The 22,011-nt window shown below is 34.3% G+C and overlaps 1 protein-coding gene across 1 annotated transcript in view; it reads left to right on the top strand.

Moving 5' to 3' along the window:
- Positions 1-22,011, top strand: part of PEX7 (peroxisomal biogenesis factor 7) — a gene marked incomplete at its 5' end in the record, with an annotated part of 86,770 nt that overhangs the window by 31,008 nt on the left and 33,751 nt on the right. The window contains 3 exons of the mRNA XM_079716702.1: positions 2,578-2,684; positions 4,332-4,445; positions 5,690-5,745. Of these exons, the coding sequence (XP_079572828.1) occupies positions 2,578-2,684; positions 4,332-4,445; positions 5,690-5,745 (277 nt within the window). The remainder of the gene's footprint in view (positions 1-2,577; positions 2,685-4,331; positions 4,446-5,689; positions 5,746-22,011) is intronic.

The following is a 22,011-nucleotide window of genomic DNA, read 5'->3' on the forward strand; positions in this document are numbered from 1 at the left end:
GATGGGAAATGGGGTTGGAAATACAGTAGAGGTTTCAACACTATCTGTTGTGTTTTGTTACTTTTACTTCTAAAATAATTGTGGGGCAAATATGACAGAATGTTAGGTGTCTATTAAAATTTTCCCCAATTTATAAAATAATTAACGTATAAATTAAAAGAATAATTCCTCAAGGTTTCGCCAACATTGATCACGTGGCACTTCTCCTCCGACAACATTAGGGGGCAGCGTTGTGTAGTTATAGTTCACAGGGGCTAGGAAGCCAGACAGCCTGGGTTCTGATTCTAGGCCCTGATTCCACTGTTTCCTCTCTGCTGACTTACTTCAGCTCCATGTGCTTCAGTTTCCTCCTTTGTAAATTACTACAAAAATTACTTTTTATGTTATCAAAATTTTTACCTCACTTGTTGTGATGTTTTTAAAGTTAATATATTCATCTCTTGGTATCTGTTGGGGATTGGCTCCAGGACCCTCCCAGGATTTCAAAGTCCCTAGATGCTCAAGTCCCTTGTATAAATTGTCGTCATATTTGCATATAATCTATGCATATCCTCCTGTATACTTTAAATTATCCCCCAATTATTTAAAATACCCAATACAATGTAAATGCTGTGTAAATAGTTGCCAGCGCAGCAAATTCAAGTTTTGCTTTTTGGAACTTTCTGGAATTTTTTTTTTCCTGAATATTTTTGGCCCATGTTTGGTTGAATTCACAGATTTGGAACCCGTGAATATGGACGACTGACTGTACATGTAAAATGCTGACCAGCATTTGGCATATAGTAAGCACTCAATAAATATTAGTTATTATTTATTCATGTTATTAATAGGGACAGGAATGACTTCTAATCACGGTTATGTTTTGTTATTTTATTTTTAAAACTTTATCTCATTTCAACTTTATAAGGCAGATTTGTTTTTGTTTTTTTTTTTTGAAGTATAGTTGAGGTACAATGTTATATAAGTTGCAGGTGTACAATATAGTGATTCACGATTTTTAAAGGTTATACACCATTTATAATTATTATAAAATATTGGCTATATTCCCTGTGTTGTACAATATATCCTTGTAGCTTATTTTATGCCTAATAACTTGTGCCTCTTAATCCCCTCCCCCTATATTGCCCCTCTGCCCTTCTCTCACCCCACTGGTAACCACTAATTTGTCCTTCACGTCTGTGGGTCTGTATAAGACAGATATTTTATCATAGGTGAGGAAAGTAAGAATCCAGGATGTTAAGTAACTTGACTAAACGTCAACAGCTACCAAATGATTGAGCTGGATTAGAACCAAGCTCTGGAGCTCCAAAGCCCTCATTCTTAACTTCTACATTTCATTACCACCAGCAATTTAATTCTTATCTTTCTTAAACAACTTGCAAAGAAATCAGAAAAAAATGGTCTAAAACTCTTGAACTTAGGTAAATGACATATGATTTAGAATTGGGATGATAGGAAATTGTATGTAGGTAACTAAAGGAAATTTTTAAAATTTAGCATTTTTATATACCACATATTAGCGTATCTACTATATGCTAGAGACCATGCTAACGATTTACAGGAACTTTGTTACACTAAATTCTTATACTGTCCTGCATGTAGTCATTCTGTTTCTTTTTTAGAAATGAGGAATCAGCCTCAGAGATATTATATAACTTCTGCAGGGTCACACAACTACTAAATGGAATCAAGACTATGCCTGCCATCACATTGTTTTTTGTTTTTTTTTTTTCATTAAGCTGAACTAGCTTTCTCACATGATCAGTTTTATTGTTTGTAATTTAATTTTGATGTAGATATGCATATATTCAGGGTTTTTCATCTGGTCATTTTGTTATTTCCTCATAGTTTACAAAATTGAAGGCAAACAGCATGTAAAACATTTAATCAGGGTTGACTTTGTGCAGCTATGTGAGATAAATCATTTTTGTAGTAATTCAGAGTATTATCTGTAGTAATCAGAGTAATTCAGAGTAAAATAATTCAGAGTATAATCATTTTTGTAGTAATTCAGAGTATAATGACAAATTTTCTCAACTTGTTTTTTCCAAGGTGAAAAATATACCTTTGGATGGCCCTTTAAAATGTAATAAATGTAAAAGCTAAGATTTGAAAACTATCCATTTCAACTTGGTAGATTTTGCACACATTTAAAATTATCCATTTCAACTTGGTAGATTTTGCATATTACCATTTTGTTTCTTAGAGAATATGCTGGTATAGGGTGCTAACTTTATTTACAAGAAACAAAGATTTTCAGGGCCTTTTCCTATCCTGAAGAAAAATGCATTGGGTGTGTGTTTAATCACTGCTATGTTTGTCTTAGTGTGAGATTTAGATTTTCCTGCTTTGAGTAGATCTAAAAACATTATCATGGTGCCTTATTTTTTTGTAGTTCATCACTTTTAGTAGGTCTTATGCATTATTATAGTACAAAAACAATATATATGTGTATATGATATATAGGTGGCAGTATCCTGATAGTGAAAGTGGTGTGTTTTCCCCTGACTTGTTGTCCTGGGTACCGAGTATCCAAGTGGTGTGATGGAAAGTGATCAAGTCTTCCTCTTTCACCAGGCGATCAGACTTTGAGAATTTGGGATGTGAAGACAACAGGAGTCAGAACTGTGGTTCCAGCACATCAGGCAGAAATTCTGAGTTGTGACTGGTGTAAATACAATGAGGTACCCTGTCTGGTTCTATCCTGAGCTGCTGAGCCCTTCCTAATGTTGAAATGTTTTAGATTTTATTTTATCTTTGTTTATGTGGACTTTGATAGTGTTTATGGACCATTAAGTTAAATTCAGTCCCTTTTGTTTCTAATTGATGATTGTGAGTGACCTGCATTAGCATTAATTAGATTTAAGTGCACATAAAACAGGCTGAATAAGAAACAGAAATTCTCAAAAGTTCAGTAGTGCAGCCTTACTTGTTTATTTGGGAAACTGATTTACAACTTATGTAATTTTTTACTTTATTGCTCTTAACCCTGCCAGTTTGTATCATCTTTTGCTTTCATTTCTTGTTCATTTTGCTAGTGAGGCTGCTGAACTATTTGTAACTTTATTTTTAATTTGACAGTCCATCAGTTTTTAGAATTTTGTTTCATCTTCCCTTATAAACCTAACCAAGCTTCATGTTTCTGTAAGATAGCAGTGTCCATTTGTAACTTTTTGCAGAGCTTCAGCTAACCATATGAGCATGTGAATTAGAAATAGAAATGGATTAAATATGTGTTGATATGCTGTTTAAATATATTTATGTACCTGAAGTAGTCTGTTGACTATGACAAATAAGCATAACATATGCCTTGTTTTTCCCACTTTTAAAGTAATCAGTGAAGGTTAAGAGAACATTGTATTGGCTGAGTTCTTTCAATAGAAAGAAATAAAATAGATTTTAAAAATATAGAACATATTCCAAATAATACTTGATTTTAATAAAATTTTCAGTGCTGATGACTACAGTTCAAATCTCTCTCATGAATTTTCCAAATAGGAAAATGAAATTGTGGACTGTGTGTTATACTTTTGGGAATTCTAAAAAAGTTGCTGATATATACTTGAGAGTAGTTAAAAAATTTTTTTTAAATCATTGCAGCTTTTTTTCAGATGAGCTTATATTGAAGCCAAAAACGTTCACACAATGGATTACTGCCCTGGTTGATGTGGAATGGGGCTGAGTGTGGACGCAGCTCTTGGCGTCTTCAGCCATGAACTCTGGGTTCACCTAGGGTTCTAGATAGCAGGATTTATAAAACCTGACTAGATAGGAGACTTACCACTTTCTGCATAAATTCTCAGATAGTGTGACATATTATATTAAGACATGGCCCATGAGAGTTGAGAGCAGTGATTGATTTAGACTTAGAAAAACATAAAAATTTAATTTATACTTTGCACTTTCAAATATTTGTAAATTAGCAGGCCTCTTGCCTTTTAATGCTTGGTAGAAACCTCAGAGGATGCTGAAAAGAAGGGTGGGCTCATTTGTCAGGTATAATTTTTAAAATCTTAATGTTCTTATTAATATTCCTAAAAGTAGATTGGAAAATCTACAATGCTGTTTGAGACTATGCCTTTTTCTGTTGTGTATAGTGTTCCATCATATGCCTAAAGCATATTGAGTTCCTTTTCTCTCAAGTCCTACTAATTTTTGCTTTTTGATGTATATTTTGACTCCTTTCTATAATGTTATATAACTTTTCAAGAATGACTCCTGGGATCAGATTAAATAAATACCAGAAAATAGGCACTGTTTCTAGTAGGAAAGCTTGGGTACTGCTTAACTGCAAAGATGTCATACTTTACTTTTCTCTGAATTGTTTTCAGAATTTGCTGGTGACAGGGGCAGTTGATTGTAGTTTGAGAGGCTGGGACTTGAGGAATGTGCGACAACCAGTATTTGAACTTCTTGGTCACACCTATGCTATTAGGAGAGTGAAAGTAAGTTTTTATCTTTTCTTTTTATACATAGAACAAAAATATAAATATACTTAATGAAGTATATATAAAAGGTGTTTAGGGGATGGGTTATTCATTCTTTTTTATGCATGTTTTTGTTATCCAATGAATGATAATGAATATTGAAAGCTAAAATTGGGTAAAATACTGGAATACTTATTGAATGAATTGTAATAATGTAGTCAGGCAGTACTTAGGATTAAATAAAAATGTTTCTCTCATTCTGTCATCCCCATTCTACTATTCCTTTTAATATGTCTTAACTATAGTAATTTACTTTTAGTATTATATTCTTTACAGTTTTTCATTTGGGGGGAAGATTTCTTTATTTTGTTGGAACTTGCACAGAGAGAGAGAGTTAATTCTTTATTTTCCCTAGCATGATTGTATATATGAATGTTCTCAGAAGTTTAGGGTAGAGACAGTTTTCCACTTTGTAAACAGCAGAGGATGAGGTAACTTTTTTCTGCTGATCCCCTCAAATTTGTCAGGTATACGGTGACTTAAGTTAGCTTCCCAGCTTTTATTTAGGTAAATTTTGCTAAGTCACTGTGGAAAACATCTTATTAAGGGACATTTCCCAATTTCATTCTTTGTTTTTTACATTAAGGATAAAAAGGTACCTTTTTGGTCTTTTCATTCATTATGTTATTCCTATTTAAAAAATTCTAAATTGTAGTTAATATTTTAAATTTTACTGGTTACAACTCAACATATGAGACACAGTGCCCTGATTTTTTTTCATGGCACACAGGTTTTAGTAGTTAAAAAATATTTTCTATATATATTTCACAGTGCTTCTGAGAATGAAATAGGGTAATGTAGTGAAAGTATTTTGTAAACTATGAAGAGCATTCAAATGTAATTATATTATGTGTATATAACTATTAAAGTACTGGTAAGAAAAACATGGAAGAAATAAAATTGCAATGGGCAGCCTGGTAAAACATGTTTATTACTAAATACTACTTGTTTTTAAATTTGCAGTTTTTGACCTTGATATCATTTTCATTAGATGTGATATACAAATAACATAAAAATTATTTTAAAACTTTTAACATTTAAATGTTTATTTGATACTTGTGCTAATAGCAATCATAATATGTATTCACAAAACTGGTTAAGTTAGATGAACTTTATTATAATGTTCATGGGAATGACCTTATGAAGTAGCATGTTATAATTACAGTTAACCTCAAAAAGGGTTTTTTGTGTTTTTTTTGTAGTTTTCACCATTTCATGCTTCCGTGTTGGCCTCTTGCTCCTATGATTTTACTGTAAGGTACAGTGGCTTTTGATATGTTTCATTGTGAAATACCAAGTACCATTTGCCTCTTTGCAGCTTTTCTGAAGGGTAATATGTTATCTTACTAATATAAAAATAATCTGAGCTGGGCACATAAGAATATTTGCCACTGAGATTAATATTATATTTTTCTGTTTTTATGATCTGGTGACATATATGAGTAAATTCTTTACTATTTAGAGGTTAGCTTGATTGCTCTGTTTAAAAGCCTTTTTTCCTGACAGTTGTTCCTCATAATATCTTCCTATGCTATAAATTGAACAGCCAGTATCTTTTAAATTTAACTTTTAAAAATTATGAAATTTTATTTCTTCAGTCTAATTATGTGAATCTTAAGGCTAAGATTGTTATATATGAAAAAATCAGCATGAGTGTATGTATGTTTGTGAATATATATGATTGTGTATGTATGTGTATGCACATGTGTATCTATGTATTAATATGTGTATGTGTATCTCTAATCATACCCCCAGTTCTGATCCCACACCACACAGGGTTCATTCTACTTTTTCTCCTTTTCCAGATTTAAAACTCCTGATTCTTATTATTCACAATATATTTACCTATTCGCTACCCTAGAATTCTCAGAAAGTAGTTTAGAAATCACTGTATATCAGTTCATAGAGATCTTTTTCATTCTGCATAATACTCCATTATGTAGACGTACTATAGTTTATTCAACTAGTCTCCTACATATGGGCATTTAGCTTGTTACAAATATCTTATAAATAAACAGTGCCACAATGAATAATAACCTTGTAAGTACATACATTCACATCAGTAGAGAATTAGCTTCAGAATATATTCCCAGATGTGGGATTGCTGGATTAAAAGGTAAACATATACATGTATATATATAGTTTTGTTAGATATTACCAAATTCCTGTCCATAAGGAATATACCAGTTTCCATTCCAAGCAGCAGTGTTTGAGACTCCCTGTTTCTCTACCATCTAAAGATCATTGATTCTTTTTCTAAAATTAATTAATTAATTAATTAATTTTATTTTTGGCTATGTTGGGTCCTTGTTGCTGCGCACGGGCTTTCTTTTAGTTGTGTGAGTGGGGGCTACTCTTCATTGCGGTGCATGGGCTTCTCATTGTGGTGGCTTCTCTTGTTGCGGAGCACAGGCTCTTGCCACGCAGACTTCAGTAGTTGTGGCACGTGGGCTCTAGAGCTCAGGCTCAGTAGTTGTGGTGCATGGGCTTAGTTGCTCTGCGGCATGTGGGATCTTCCCAGAGCAGGGCTCGAACCCGTGACCCCTGCATTGGCAGGCAGATTCTTAACCATTGTGCCACCAGAGAAGCCCCAAGATCATTGATTCTTTAGGGGTTTCCAAGTTTGTGATCATATCATCTATAAATATAGTTTTACATCTTCAATTCCAATTCTGATGCCCCTAATTGATTTATCTTTTTGCATTGGCAGATACCTATATTACAGTGTTAAATAGTGTTATAGAGGATGTCTTAATTCTTGTATTAGTAAAAATGCCTCTAGTGTTTCCTTGTTAAAAGTAAGATACTGACTTTAAGACAAAGTGTATATATTTATTTATCATGCTAAGAAAGTATGCATCAACTCCAGTTTTCTTGAGTGTTTTTTTTTTTTTTTAGAGTCAGGAATTGATCTTAAGTTTTGTTGAAGGCTTTTTCAGCATCTATGGAGATGATTATGATTTTTTTGAGCTATTAATATAATGTATTACATTAATGGATTGAACCAACCTTGCATCCTTAGACTAAATCCCTCTTGTTCTTTGTGTATTGTTATCTTACTGTGGTGTTGGATTTTGTCTGCTAATATTTTATTTAGAGCTTTTACATCAATATTTGAAGGTGATATTGACCTATATGTGTATGTGTACCTCTAGTCATACCCTTCATTCTGATCCCACACCACACAGGGTTCATATAGGGTTTTTTTTTCTGTTTCTTTTTTTAAATTTTTGGTTTGTGTATCAATGTTTTAATTGCTTCATAAAAAAGAATTAAGAAGTTTTTCTACATTTTCTAAGCTCTGGAACAATTTGTGCAACATGGAGGGTATTTGGTTTTTGAAGCGTTGGTAGATTTTCCCTGTGAAACCATCCGGGCATGGTTCGTTTTGTGGAGTACTTCTTGATAACTTTCTTTATTTCTTCTATGGAAATTTGTCTGTTTAAACTTTCTATCTCTAATGGGAGTTTAGGAAATTATCCTTTGCTTATAGGTTTTCACATTTATTTATACGGACGTCTGTAGAGTCATGACTTCTTAATTTCTTCTGATTCAATGGTTATTTCACTATTGTCATTTCTGATTTTGTATATATGTGATTCCTACTTCAAGTTATCTAACGGCATGTTTATTTTGTTATTTTTTCTTCAGCATATAAGATTTTGATTTATGAATGAGAACTACTGTTTTTCTATTCAGTACCTTATTAATTACTGCTTTTATCTTTATTTCCTTCTTGATACTTTCTTTTGGCTTACTTTCTTTTTCCAACTTTTGATCTAGGAATTTACTTATTTTTATTATTTCATTTTGTTAATAAAGTGTTTAAGGCTATGAATTTTCTTCTAGTTTTCATTTCAATTGTAACTCATAAATCCTGATATATAATTTTTTTCATTATCATTAAAAAAATGTGTAACTTCTATTTGTATTTCATCTTTCTCCCAAAAGTTGTTTAGTAGGAAGTTATTTAATTTCCATATGAAAGTGCCTTTTAATTTTTGAAAATTTGTTAATAATTTCTAGTTTTATTATGATCAGAGAACACTGTTATTAGTCATTCTGTTTTATGGAATATGTTGATTTTTTTGTGGAGGAGAACCTAATAAATGATCAATTTTTGTGTATGTTACATATACAATTGAGAAGAAGGTATATTCTCTATTATCACATTGTAAAGTTAAATATATAACCATAAGCTCTACTAATTGATTATGTTATTTGGATCTTCTGTATCCTTTCTTATTTTTGGTCCACTTAATCCATTTTGTACTGAGAATGGAATGTTAAAATCTCCTATTATCAGTGGGTTTCTATCTGTGTCTCCCTGAATCTCTTCTAGTTTTGACTTCATAAAGCCATATGCTGTATTATTTGGTGCATAGATGTTTACAACATACACTTAGTGAACTGAGACTTTTAGCATCAAAGAGACTCTTTCTTTGACACAGCTAATTGCTTTTTAGTTTTAATTATGCTTTATCTCTTATTAGTGTCATTGCCCCTGCTTTCATATTATTCCCATCTTCCAGGTATACCTTTTTCCATACTTCTATTTTTAGTTTTTTTGAACCATGTTGTTTCTGGTATGTCTTTCATATAGAGCATATATTTGGGTTTTGCTTGGCAAGCTAAATCAAAAATCTTTTTATTATAATATGCAAGTTTAACCTATTCATATTTCTTGATAAAAATATGTTTGATAGCAAGTCTGTCATATTATTTTATGTTATGATTATTATGTGTATTATGTTTTGTTCATTGTTTCTGTGTGTGGTGTATTTTTTGTTGTGCTTTGGGTGGTTTTTTGCTCTTTTATTAAAAAATTTATATTTAGGTAAGTTTTTTCTTTGTTTCAGTGGTTTCCTTTGGTCTTATAAATTTTGTAATGCTTTTATTCCCTTTATTTTGTTTTATTTAAACTTAAAAAAAAATCCCAAACAGTTCACCCACTTCTCCTTCTCCCCATCTGCTGCCTCTGGCAACCACCAATCTTCTGTTCTATCTGTGAACTTGTTTTCTGTTTTGTTTTGTTTTTGTTTTTTTCCATCCATGTTGTTGCAAATGGCACAATTTCATTCTTTCGTTATGACTGAATAATATTCCATTGTATACATATGCCACAATTTCTTTATCCATTCGTCTGTTTATGGACACTTTGTTTGTTTCCATATTTTGACTATTGTAAATAGTGCTGCAAGGAACATGGGGATACATATATCTTTTTGTGTTAATGTTTTTGTTTTCTTCAGATAAATACCCAGAAGTGGAATTGTTGGATCATATGGTATTCTATTTTAAGATTTTTGAGGAACATCTGTACTGTTTTCATAGTGGCCTCACCAATTTGCATTCCCACCAACAGTGCACAAGGGTTCCCTTTTTCTCCACATCCTTTCCAACACTTACTATTTCTTGTCATTTTGATAACAGCCATTGTGGTTTTGATTTGCATTTCCCTAGATTAATGATGTTGAGCAACTTTTCATGTACCTGTTGGCCGTCTCTATGTCTTCTTTGGAAAAATGTCTGTTCTGATCTTCTGTCCATTATTAAAATTGGTTAGTATGGTTTTTTGCTATTGAGTTGTGTGAATTCTTTATATACTTTGGATATTAGCCCTTCATCAGATACATGATTTTTAAATATTTCCTCCCATTCAGTAGGTCACCTTTTCATTTTGTTGATGGTTTCCTTTACTGTGCAGAAGCTTTTCAGTTTGGTGTAGTCCTACCTGTTTCTTTTTACAATACCAGTACCATACTGTTTTAATTACCATAGCTTTGTAATATAGTTTGAAATCAGGGAGCATGATGCCTCCAGCTTTGTTCTTCTTTCTCAAGATTACTTTGGCTATTCAGGGTCTTTTGTGGTTCCATACAAATTTTAGGATTGTTTGTTTTATTCTGTGAAAAATGCCATTGGAATGGGCATCAAACTCAATAGTAAAAAAGCTAAAAGTTTTTCCTCTAAAATCAGGAACCAGACAAAGGTGCCCACTCTTGCCACTTTTATTCAACATAACATTGGAAGTCCTAGTCATAGCTATTAAACAAGAAAAAGAAATAAAAGGCACCCAGAGGGCTTCCCTGGTGGCGCAGTGGTTAAGAATCTGCCTGCCAATGCAGGGCACACGGGTTTGTGCCCCGGTCCGGGAGGATCCCACATGCCACGGAGCGGCTGGGCCCGTGCGCCATGGCCGCTGAGCCTGTGCGTCCGGAGCCTGTGCTCCGCAACGGGAGAGGCCACAACAGTGAGAGGCCCGCGTACCGCCAAAAAAAAAAAAAAAAAAAGGCACCCAGATTGGAAAGGAAGAAGTAAAATTGTCATTATTTGCAGATGACATGATATTGTATCCAGAAAACCCTAAAGACTCCATAAAGAATGTTAGAACTAATAAATTCAGTAAAGTTGCAGGATACAAAATCAGTACACAATAGTACACAAAAATCTGTTGCACTTCCATATACTAATAATGAACTATCAGAAAGAGAAATTAAGAAAATAGCTCCACTTACAATTGCATCAAAAAGAATAAAATACTTAGGGGTAAATTTAATATAAGAGGTGAAGTACCTGTTTATTGAAAACTACAAAAAATTAATGAAAGAAATTAAAGAAGACATGAAGAAATGGAGAGATATTCTGTGCTTATGGATTGGAAGAATTACTATTGTTAAATTGTCCATACAACCCAAAGCAATATACAGATTTAATGCTATCCTTATCATTAGTCCCTTGTTTTTCAAAAAATTTAACCATTTATTTTCTGGTTTGTGAGTTTTTAATGGTATTTATTTTAACTCCTACTTACTGCATGTACAATAACTGATAAGCTTATTTTACCTTACTTTTTTTTACCCTCCCTATTGCATCAAATTTTGAGTTGTTTTATTTATATTTTGTTAGAACATACCACATATAACATGTAATACATATCATATTATATATTATTCTTCCACTCTTGTTTCCAATTTTGTTTTCATCTTAGATACATAACTAAATATATTAAATGCCCATCATCAATCTTTTTGCTAAAATTTCCTCATCATGTTTTAGTTTGATGAAGTTTATATTCTAGTAAATTCCTCAAGAAGGGCTTATGGGTACAGACTTCTCAGGAGCTCTCGCATATTTAAAACTATTTCTCTGTAGTCTCGATGCTTTAAGGATAGCTTAGCTGAATATGAACTCCTTGATTTACATTTCTTTCTTATAGGGACTCCAATTAAACATAAATTGAATCTCTCTTACTTGTCTTCTATATCAGATGCTTTCTCTCTGATACGTTTTTAGTCTCATTTTCATTCCTTGGTTATTTTTTTCCTGTCTTTGATGTCCTTATATTTTTGTGTAAATTTATTCTTTGAGTACTACATAATTTTGTCTTCATTTCTGATATGATTTTGCCATTTTTCTTCTATTTCTTTCTTGTGTCCAGTTAGCTCTATTTCACTTTTTCCTGTTTTTGTCCACTTCTTTTCTTTGTTTTTGAATTCTTGATTGTAAGGGGAAAGCTCTATACTTCTGACACCAGATGTATGTGGAGTTTTCCCACACCAAGAAATTCTCTAATTCTCAGCAGACACCAATGGTGTGTCCTACAAAGTTAACTCAATTCTAATTCTATCTACCTGGAGATAACATCAGATCCCACAGATTAAGAGCTCAGTTCCACTAGACTGCCCTTACGTCAGATGCAAGTTGAAAGCCTAGATTGTCACCTATACTTCTGACTGACTAGCTGTAAATTGGGGTTCCCAAGAGCCCCTCCTCAGGTTTGATAATTTGCTAGAATAGCTCACAAAGCTCAGGGAAACATTCACTATATGTACTAGTTCATTGTAAAAGATATTATAAAGGATAAAAGTGAACAGCCAGATGAAGAGGTACAGAGGGTGAGGTCTGGAAGAGTCCTGAGTGCAGGATCTTCTGTCTGTATGGAATTGGAGTGCCCCACCCTGCCAGCACATGGGTAAGTTCAGCAACCTTGAAGCTCATCAAATCTTGTTCAAGAGTTTTTATAGAGCTTAATTTCCAGCCCTCCCTCTTCTCTGGGAGTTCAGTGGATGGAGCTGAAATTTCCAGCCCTCTAATCACATGAGACTATGTAAGGACTCCATCCTAAGTCACCTCATTAGCATAAACTCAGGTGTGTTCCAAAGGGACTCCTTATGAAAACAGAAGACATTCCTATCATTCAGGAACTTCCAGGGGTTTTAGGAGCTCTGTGCCAGGAACTGCAGACCAAGACCAAATATATTTCTTATTATACTACACTGATCTAGGTCAATTATTTTTCCTTCCTGTCCCCAGCTGCTTGTTTAGAGATATTAATTCAGTTTAGAATGCTATATTACAGTTTTTCTTACACTTTGCTATGTATTTTTTTGAGGTGGTCTTTTGTCAGGTGAAATGTTTGAGTTTATGGTATTCATTTTATTTTTATGTTTTTTAAAAAATAGATTAAGACTTTATGTGTTTCTGCGTATCCATGTACAGGATTGATGGTTTGGGATTGGTACGTTTCCTTCCTTTTAATCCTCTTTTCCCTTTAAACTATTAACTTCCTAAAATAACTCCTTGTGTCCTATGTACTTTAAAATCTGTACTCTATTCTATGCTAGGCTTTTTCAGTATTTTCACTCATAGGATGGGCTTTCTCTTTCTGGTGGTGGCTCTAAATCAGTTTTAGACCTTATCCTAGCTCTTCTCTGTTCTATTCAGTTTTTCCTAAATTGCCCTTGCTGTCCAATAAAGCTTAGATCTGGAACATGGGAGAATGCACATTGGGATTCTGGGGGATTTTTTTGTTTTGTTTTGTTTTTTTACATGTAATTACAAGTTTGGATGTGTTGTAGCCTGAGTTTTATGTAGTTTTATTTGTTCTTTTTGTTGTTCTGTATTGGTTTTTGTGAGGATACACTAAGAGGTTTGGATGTACATGGCCTCATTGCTTCCAACTACCCAGAATTCCTCTCCCCTTTACTTCTGAGTCAGTATTTGATATGGCAGAAGCTATGTAACTTTGTTAGTGTAGAATAACAATAAATTACAACAGTGCCTTGGGAGAAATTACATGCTCTAACTTGGTTTTTTTGACTGATCCAATACAAGCAGGCAGACAAACTGGGAAATATAATCACACTGTCTTCCAGCTCTCAATTAAAAGGGAACCATAACAAGTTTTTTTCTTTAATAGTCTGTATAAAATAGTATGGAGTGATTATAGAATTTTGAGCATGGGAGCCAAAAAATAGCAGCCTGGCAGACAGGAAGAACACTTATCAGTTGTTCACCACCCACCCCAGTCTTTTCCAAAGTGCATCTCTGGAGCTAGATCATTGGCTGGAGGTTAGGACTGTAAATATGGCTTTGAAGACCATTAACTTACTGATGGTTTGGTCCATAGGAATGCATCAATCAAAGGGCAATAAGTTTAGAGAAAGAAAAGCAAAAAAACAAAATAAAAAACTATCTTCAGGAGGGAATTAATGTTGGAAGGAAGAAGGGAACAGCCCACCCAAAACAGGAGGAGACCCCAGAGCATGCAGTAGGTCAGAGAAACTGCTGGCGAGGATATCAACCAGATGTGGGTGCCCAGTAATGTGAGATCCTCCAGGTAGACTGAGCAAGATGAAGAGTGAACTTGGAATCTTCTCTCTTACATAGTGTCGCCTGTGGGCTCAAAAGGGATTTCCAAACATAGAATCTAGTTCTCGGATTTCAAAGTCTTTTCTGGTGTTTAAAGCTGATTTCCAAAGTCTTGACAACTGAGGTGGGAGCATTAATCTTGTGACATCTTAAATCCATTTCACTGTTCTGTTTCTAATTAAAGGGGAAAACCTAGTGACTACTTATTCTTTCTTTTCAGAATTGTCATTATCATCTTAATGCTACTGACCACTACCTGTTTTATCTATATACTTAAGTATCCTAAAACACCCAGTTGGGAAATGCCTTACCTTTGTTGATGTAGGTTTAACTTGGGAATATGTTAAAACTGGGCTTTTGAATGCAAACTGCAGTACTCTAAAATCTTGTAGGTACCTAACTATGTCAGAAATCATTACAGTTTTTGGCTCAGCGTCTTAATATTCCCTCCACTTTTTATTGAAGTATAGTTGATTTATAATATTATATTAGTTTCAGGTGTACAACATAGTGATTCAGTATTTTTATAGATTTTTTTCTCTCCACCTTTAAGAATTAGGCTTTGATTCTTTCCTGAATTCTGAGCAAGACTGTAGATTGGGAGATAGATGTTTAGTGCTTCTGGGGAGAGAGAGATGGCTTAGGTCATGGTTCTATGACATACTACAAGATCAAAAACATCACAGCTAGATTTGTAAGCATTTGGAAAAATTGAGATTATAATAAGTAATAAGAGATCTTAAACATAGTTGAAAAAGACTTCAAATAGGCAATTTTTCTATATAACTGAGAGTTCAGGTTTCTTTACCATGTAAAATGGAATTAGTAATATCTGTCCTCATAAGCTTGCAAGGTGATTATAAGAACTGCATAAGAGAACATACTTGAAAATACTGTGCTAATTCTTTATCTCGGTTTCCAACCTTTGCTTCTCTTCTCAAGCCGCCCCCCAACCCTATTCCCTGCACTTTCAGCAAACAACCTTATCTCTCTCTTTAAAAAAAAATAATTGTAGGATGCAAGCACAGATTATCTATTTTCACTGCAAGCCTGTAAACGTATTTAAATCTAAACCTATCCGTTCCTCCTCTGCTATTCAGAAGTCTTGCACATGAGTGCTCTTAACCCCATACACTTCTGTGTCCTTCAGCACTTTGTTCCATTAAATTACCTATTCTCTCTGTTATATCCTCAGTCTCCAACTCTACTGACTTTCTCCTCAGCCTGTAACTTCTTCCTTTATCCTGTATTTTCCTTTCACTTTTCTTTCCTTCTTAGCCAAGCTTTTAGTGTCGCCTTAAGCTCCATTCACCAAGGCCATAAGAGCTCTGCAGTCCTAGGGTGCTCTCCTTGGAGGTCTTACCCTATATCACTTGAATCTATAAAATGGATCCACATCTCTGATTAAACAGGGCTAATTATCTTGAAAAGATTTTTAGACTTTGGCTTTTGAAGTCATTTGGCAGTGAGTGGCTCACTTATGATTGATTATGATTTCTTGGCAATTATTATGCTTACTTAGGAATTTTTGTGAAGTGAAAAACTCTAACTTAAAAATTGTTTTCAAATGGAATGAAATGTTTAATACAAAACGTATCAGTTAATAATGTTAATTTATATACATTTAATTAAAAATTGATTTTAATTTTCAGCTCTTAGACATTTTTGTAGACCCTTGAAAGCCTATAGTCCTAGGCACTTATGGCTATATGTCCATTTACTCCTAAGCCCACAGCTGGCTTTAGCCACACTTCTTTACTGAAATTGTTCTGGCAAAAGCCATCATTGACCTCGGTAATACCACATCCTGTCCACTTGTCAGCACCTGTCATACTGGACCTCGCTGCTGTATTTCAAATTGTTGATCACACCTTCCTTCTTGAAACTCCTTACCCCAGGGATTCCATGTTCTTCTTTTTTTTTTTTTTTTTCTCATCGTCCCTGACCCTTCCTTTTTGTACTTCATCATGGAATCTTTCTCTCCCCCTTAAACTTGGCAGACTCTGGCTTAGTACTTTTTTACATGTCCATTCTAAGTAATAATGCCCACCCCCCTTTTCCAGCTCTGACCTCTGTTGAGAGCTTCAGGCCTGCTTATTCAGCTCTATGCTGGTTGCAGGCACTTAGTGTCCAAACAAGCATCTCACACTGAGCTCTTTATTTCTTCCCTTCCTTCCCTCTGCAAGGCTTGCTTATTTATCTACATTATTTGTCTCAGTTCATGAGAACAGTATCTCTAGTCAAGTCTGAAACCTGGAGTTCTCCTTTTTTCCTACAAAATTGGTAAACATTTTCCCAATATGAAGTGGAGTAAGAAAACTTAAACCAAATTGCTTCACTGGCAGTATATAGAAGCGACATCATTTTACTTCCAGAAATAGGATTTTAATTTTAACATACATTATAGCCACTGTTACTGTTCCACCTTCGTACTAAATGTAACTGGGGCTACTAATCGTATATTCCAATGTAGGATTATCAAAGACTTTCTTATGCAAAGGAAAATGAATAGAAAAAAGAAAACAAAATGATTTGAAAAACTTTAATTTTTGAATGTATATGTATGCATATTTGTAACTCTCATCACATGTTGAAAATACGACTTTTAACTGTACTAATGCCTTGTGTGAGTTTAGTCTCTCATTACTTTTGTGTGGTGACCACTCATTAGAAAGGTCAGAAAAGGTGCATTTTGGGTAGATTTTTACACCATGTGATATGAGTTAAATTTATCCTCTGAAGAATTTTAAATCTCAGTGGATTGATGATATTTTTAGTGGCAGAAAAATTATTTTAAAACAAAAAAGATTTGAGACGTAAGACCAACAGTAACCTGTTTAGTTTTTAGCACTGTTAATTATACAGATATCACTCTAGATTCTGTATGGCTAGTTTTTGTAACGTAAACTCTTCAAATATAAGTTTTCGTTTACTTGCTAATTTGTATTTTGTTTATTTTTTAAGCTTTTAAAATAGTTTATATGGTGGGCATTATATCAAAACCGACACTATGATGGATATTTTAGTTTATAAATTGCAAGTTCCATATTTTTTTACATGGATCTATTATCATATCTAATGGGGAAAATCTTGAAGTCCTTTACTTGTATAGTAGTTCATTATGCTTCATCAAGTAAGTAATAAAGATCTAGAAAGTAATGTATAAAACAGATTTGAAATTATTTTGTATGGTTTAGGTTAAATAAAAACTCCAACCTTTTGGAAAAAATATCAGAACTCTCTTCAGCTGATGGGCAATATATTCTGTAAAAATAGACATTGGTTCTTTCTAAACTTCACTGAAGATAGTACTAAATTTAAAATATTTCAGAGTGGATTATTTCCATTCTTTTATGAATGTTGTCATCGTAGGTTTTAGCATATTATCTTTCTTCCCATGTACTTTCCATTAGGTTACTGCTTCTTCTGTCAAGCCGTGTTTGCTGTACCAGCCACACCTAAGTATGGTTTGAGTTCTAAATGCTAGTGTTTGGTTTTATACCAAGTAGATCATTTCATAAACACAGGCAGAAATCAACAAACCAGGTATATATGACAGCCAAACAAAAATAAAAGCTGCTCTAATTATGTTTCTTCATTAGGAAGAACATTTTGTCTCTTCCATGTTGTAGCAAATATTTCTCAGATAAAGATATAGCTTTCGGGCTTCCCTGGTGGCGCAGTGGTTGGGTGTCCGCCTGCCGATGCAGGGGATGCGGGTTCGTGCCCCGGTCTGGGAGGATCCCACATGCCGCGGAGCGGCTGGGCCCGTGAGCCATGGCCGCTGAGCCTGCGTGTCCGGAGCCTGTGCTCTGCAGCGGGAGAGGCCACAACAGTGAGAGGCCCGCGTACTGCAAAAAAAAAAAAAGATATAGCTTTCATAAATTGCTAAAGCTAAAACGATTAGTTTAGCCTCAAACAGAGTAACACTCTTCTGTTTCATGATACTTTTATAAATATTCTAACCTTTAAAACATTTTAAAATCAGTGGTCTTTGGTAATAATAAACCAAATAGCAGGGTTTTTTTTAGACTTACAAATTTTTTTTGGCAAGAAAAATATGAAGTGAATTTTAATTCCAATGTTTTCAAACTGTACTCACCTACAGCTTGTATGATGTGAAACTCTTTGCCCATACCAGCAATTTTAACGTTTCCAACTCAACTGTTAAGCTCCTTTTTGAATATAAAATGGTACAGCTGTACTCTGCTTTAAAATTCAGGCATATTTTACAGAATGGCTGTTATCTGTCAGCCATTGTGGTAGACAGTTTGGAATATCTTGCTGAGGAAATGATAAAACAAAGGCTTAAAGAGAAATAGAAGCACACAAAGGAACCCTGAGCATGTCAGTTGTGTTGGCGTAGTGGGAGATATGTAGTCACAAAAATAGATGTGGGGTAGTGAAAGATACATGTTGAAGGGACTAACTGTGGGTTGGCACATTCCCGGATAACACAGGAGTTAGGGCCACAGACTGTGAAGCCAGACTGCTTTTAACTCTCTGTATAAGCTTGAACAAGTTATTTTAAAACTGTGTGGCTCAATGTCCTCATCTGTAAAATGGAGATAACGATAATACCTACTGCATTAAGATTGCTGTGAGGCTTAGGTGAGTTAATGTACACAAATTCTGGCACATAGTGCCAGAATAGTAGTAGTAGTGTTTGCTACTATAGTCATTATTATTATCGCCAGAATTGATGGTGACAAAAGAGCTTCTCTGTGGGGTTGAGGCCCATTTCAGCTCTAGTCTTCAAGGGTATGATAATTTTTATTTTACGACAACAAAACAGGCAGCCTCAACCTGGCCTTTTGTTGGCCCCTGCCTCCTTGGAGTTCAGTTTCTTAGTGACAGTGTGAAACTTTTTGTCAACATGTTCTCCAGTACATGACTTTTACATTCATAGTTCTAGCTCTGAGTTCTAAAAGTATAAATACAAGGTAAGAGTATTTTTATCAATGCTTCTCTTGTGTGTAGACCTGATAATGACACCATTTGAATTTACTCACAATTTATTATTCAACATAAAACACAGTGAGGGCTGACCAGTGGTGTGCTGATAGATATTTAACAACCAGCTCTTTAGGTGGGTGGGGGGAGCCTGATGTGTAGTGTTTGAGATAGGAGTTCAGTGGTGTCAGTAACCCCACCAGGGCAGTATCAAGCTACCTGTGTGATATGATGTCAGTAAGTATGGGGTCGGGAAGAGATGTGTGCATCCAGCTCTCACAAGCCAGTATGAGGTGGCTCCAGCACTCTGCTGGGACTGGCCCTAGACCTGGATGCTTGTTATCTTAATAATTATTGATTTTTTAAAAACTTCTGTAATTGTATGTGCCTATATCTACATTTTCATTGAAAAATGTCTAGAAAGGTATACACCAGGTAAACTTTACTTAAGCATTCTCTACCTCCTCTCCGTTCAGGGGCTTTCTGCCCCCTTGGCAGAATGATTTTTCCCTTCAGTGCATCTTAGATTTCTAGAATTTTCACATTGTCTCCATGGGCTTCTAGAAGAACATTCTTACCCATTTATTTATATGGAGGTAAAAGGGCTTAAGGCTTAACATGTATGTTTTCCTAGTTACATGTACATTTTAAGTTACACCTTCAGTAATTCTTAGTGGGGACATATTTGATTTTGTGGCAATGGTGGAAGACAATACTGGCATTTGGTGGGCAGGGACCAGGCATAAGGTCCTGCAATGGCAATGACAGTCCCTACAGTTAGGAATTGGCTCCCCTTCCTCCAGTGTCAGAAGCGCCCCAATTGGATTGGATTTCAGGCGGTCGGAACACTGAGCAGGAGAGGGCCAGGAGAAGACAAGTCTTTATCATGCCGAAAATCCTTCCGCATCAATATCTGTTCTTACATTTAACTTCTTAGTTTTGGTTATCTGGGTCTAACTTATATTTTCACACAACACTGCTGTGGGGCATGTGCTCCTTTTATCCAGAAGACAGTTGACTCAGAGAGAGAGAAAGACTGGCTGATGTCACACACAGCCAACTTGAACCTAGATCTTCTATTTCCAGTCTTTTTATGTGACTTGATACCTGAAAACATCTTGTAAGCCTAGGGCTCTTGTATTTCTGATCGAAATTGCTAAAAACAAGCGGAATCACTAAAAGACTCAAGTCATGTTGTCTGTAGTTTATTTTTAGATAGCTCAGCAGATAGTATTTTATATGCGTATGTGTAGAGAGAGAGAGATAAAGCAAATGTGGCAAAATTTTAACAACTGGTAAATCTAGATGAAGGGTATATGGATGTTCAGTATATTATTCTTTGAATTTTTCTGTGGGTTGGTCATTCAAAATAAAAACATTTGAGAGAAAAATAAGCTGTATTTGCTCATGTAAAATAAGATGCTGAAAATGTTTCTTACTATCAATACCTTTAAATTAATTATTAAATGTGATATTTAATTATAATGTTTAATTGTAAAATAAGATAAATAGCTTTATTATGTTGCATAAGTGTGCAAATGGCCTTTAGGTGGATTGTAGTGAATTTAGAAGCCTAACAAAGCAGCAGACACAGAAATACCTTTTATCTTTGTCACATTTACTCTCGTGGGATTTGCCTTTACACAGCAAGTGTCTTTACTTTGGTGTGTGCATGATGGGCTTTTTTTGATCCTTATGATTATTAGCACAGAGATTTCCACGAGCAGATACTTCTTTTTCTTCCCCTTCCCCAGAAAAAAAGGTCAGCCAAAGTAAACAGATAGTATAGCTGAATATGTACCCTGTCTCACAAACCTTTCATTTCAACTTTACCTAGTCCCCCTTACTCACAAAAAAAGGTCAGTTAAAGTAAATAGATAAGAAATGTGGCTGAATGTGAGCTCCTGGGCAGGCTTCAAATGATCATTTTACTTCATCTTTTAAGATAGTTGCTTTTAATTCCTCTACATTTGTTCTTCAAACCACAAGAAATTGTGTGGCTAATGATATGATACTAACTGTTAATATTTGTAGGAACTACGACTGTATTCTTAAAATGATCCAAGAGTCGTTTAATGGTCCATGCCTTTCAGACATCTTAGATACAAATGTCTTTGTAACTCTATCACATTTTTTGCTTTGTAGCAAAGGTTCACTAAACTTCATCACTGATATTAAGAAAGCATCTTAATTTAGTCATCTTTGGTTTCTTTTTTAATAATGTGAATATTTGCATTCACACCTTTGTTTAATTCTTGCAAGGATATTTTAGTACCAAATATATTTTATGTTAATAAAGCATGTTGCCTGATTACAGGGTAGGACTTTTCTGTTTCCTTGTTTTGTCCCTGGCATCTGGGGCATGGATACACTAAATAATAGTTTATAAATATAAGTGAATTTAAATTATATGAAAATATATGATATCCTTTGGTCACTCTGATCTTAAAAGCCTGCAAAAGGTTGTATTTAAATGAGGTTTCACTTATGTTTGAAGTATTAATTAATTAATTATGTTTGAAGTAGTAATTAATAAAACTAAATTTAAAACAGAAAGTCCTATTGAAATAAGAAAATGATATTTTTCAAGGAGAAAACTTGCTGTTCTCTTGTATTTAACTCAGTAATGACTAGATTGCAAAATTTTACTGTTGAACAAAACTTGGAATCTTTTATTGACATCCTGATTGTTAACTAAAGTAACAGAAAGATGTTTTATTTTTTTCTACAATCAATTGTAATATGCACTTTACTGTTAAATCTCTTTAAGCTTTATATTCGTAATGCTTAAGATATTTGTAGGTATGAACCAGTAACTCCCAAGTTCGTTGATATGTCCCCAAAGATTTTTTCCATTTGACTTGTTTAAATTAGAAAATTCTTAAGGTAATTATTCTCATACTGGAAATATCTTTTG

Source organism: Hyperoodon ampullatus (genome assembly GCF_949752795.1).
Source record: "Hyperoodon ampullatus genome assembly, chromosome: 12".
In the NCBI taxonomy this organism is placed as follows: Eukaryota; Metazoa; Chordata; class Mammalia; order Artiodactyla; family Ziphiidae; genus Hyperoodon; species Hyperoodon ampullatus.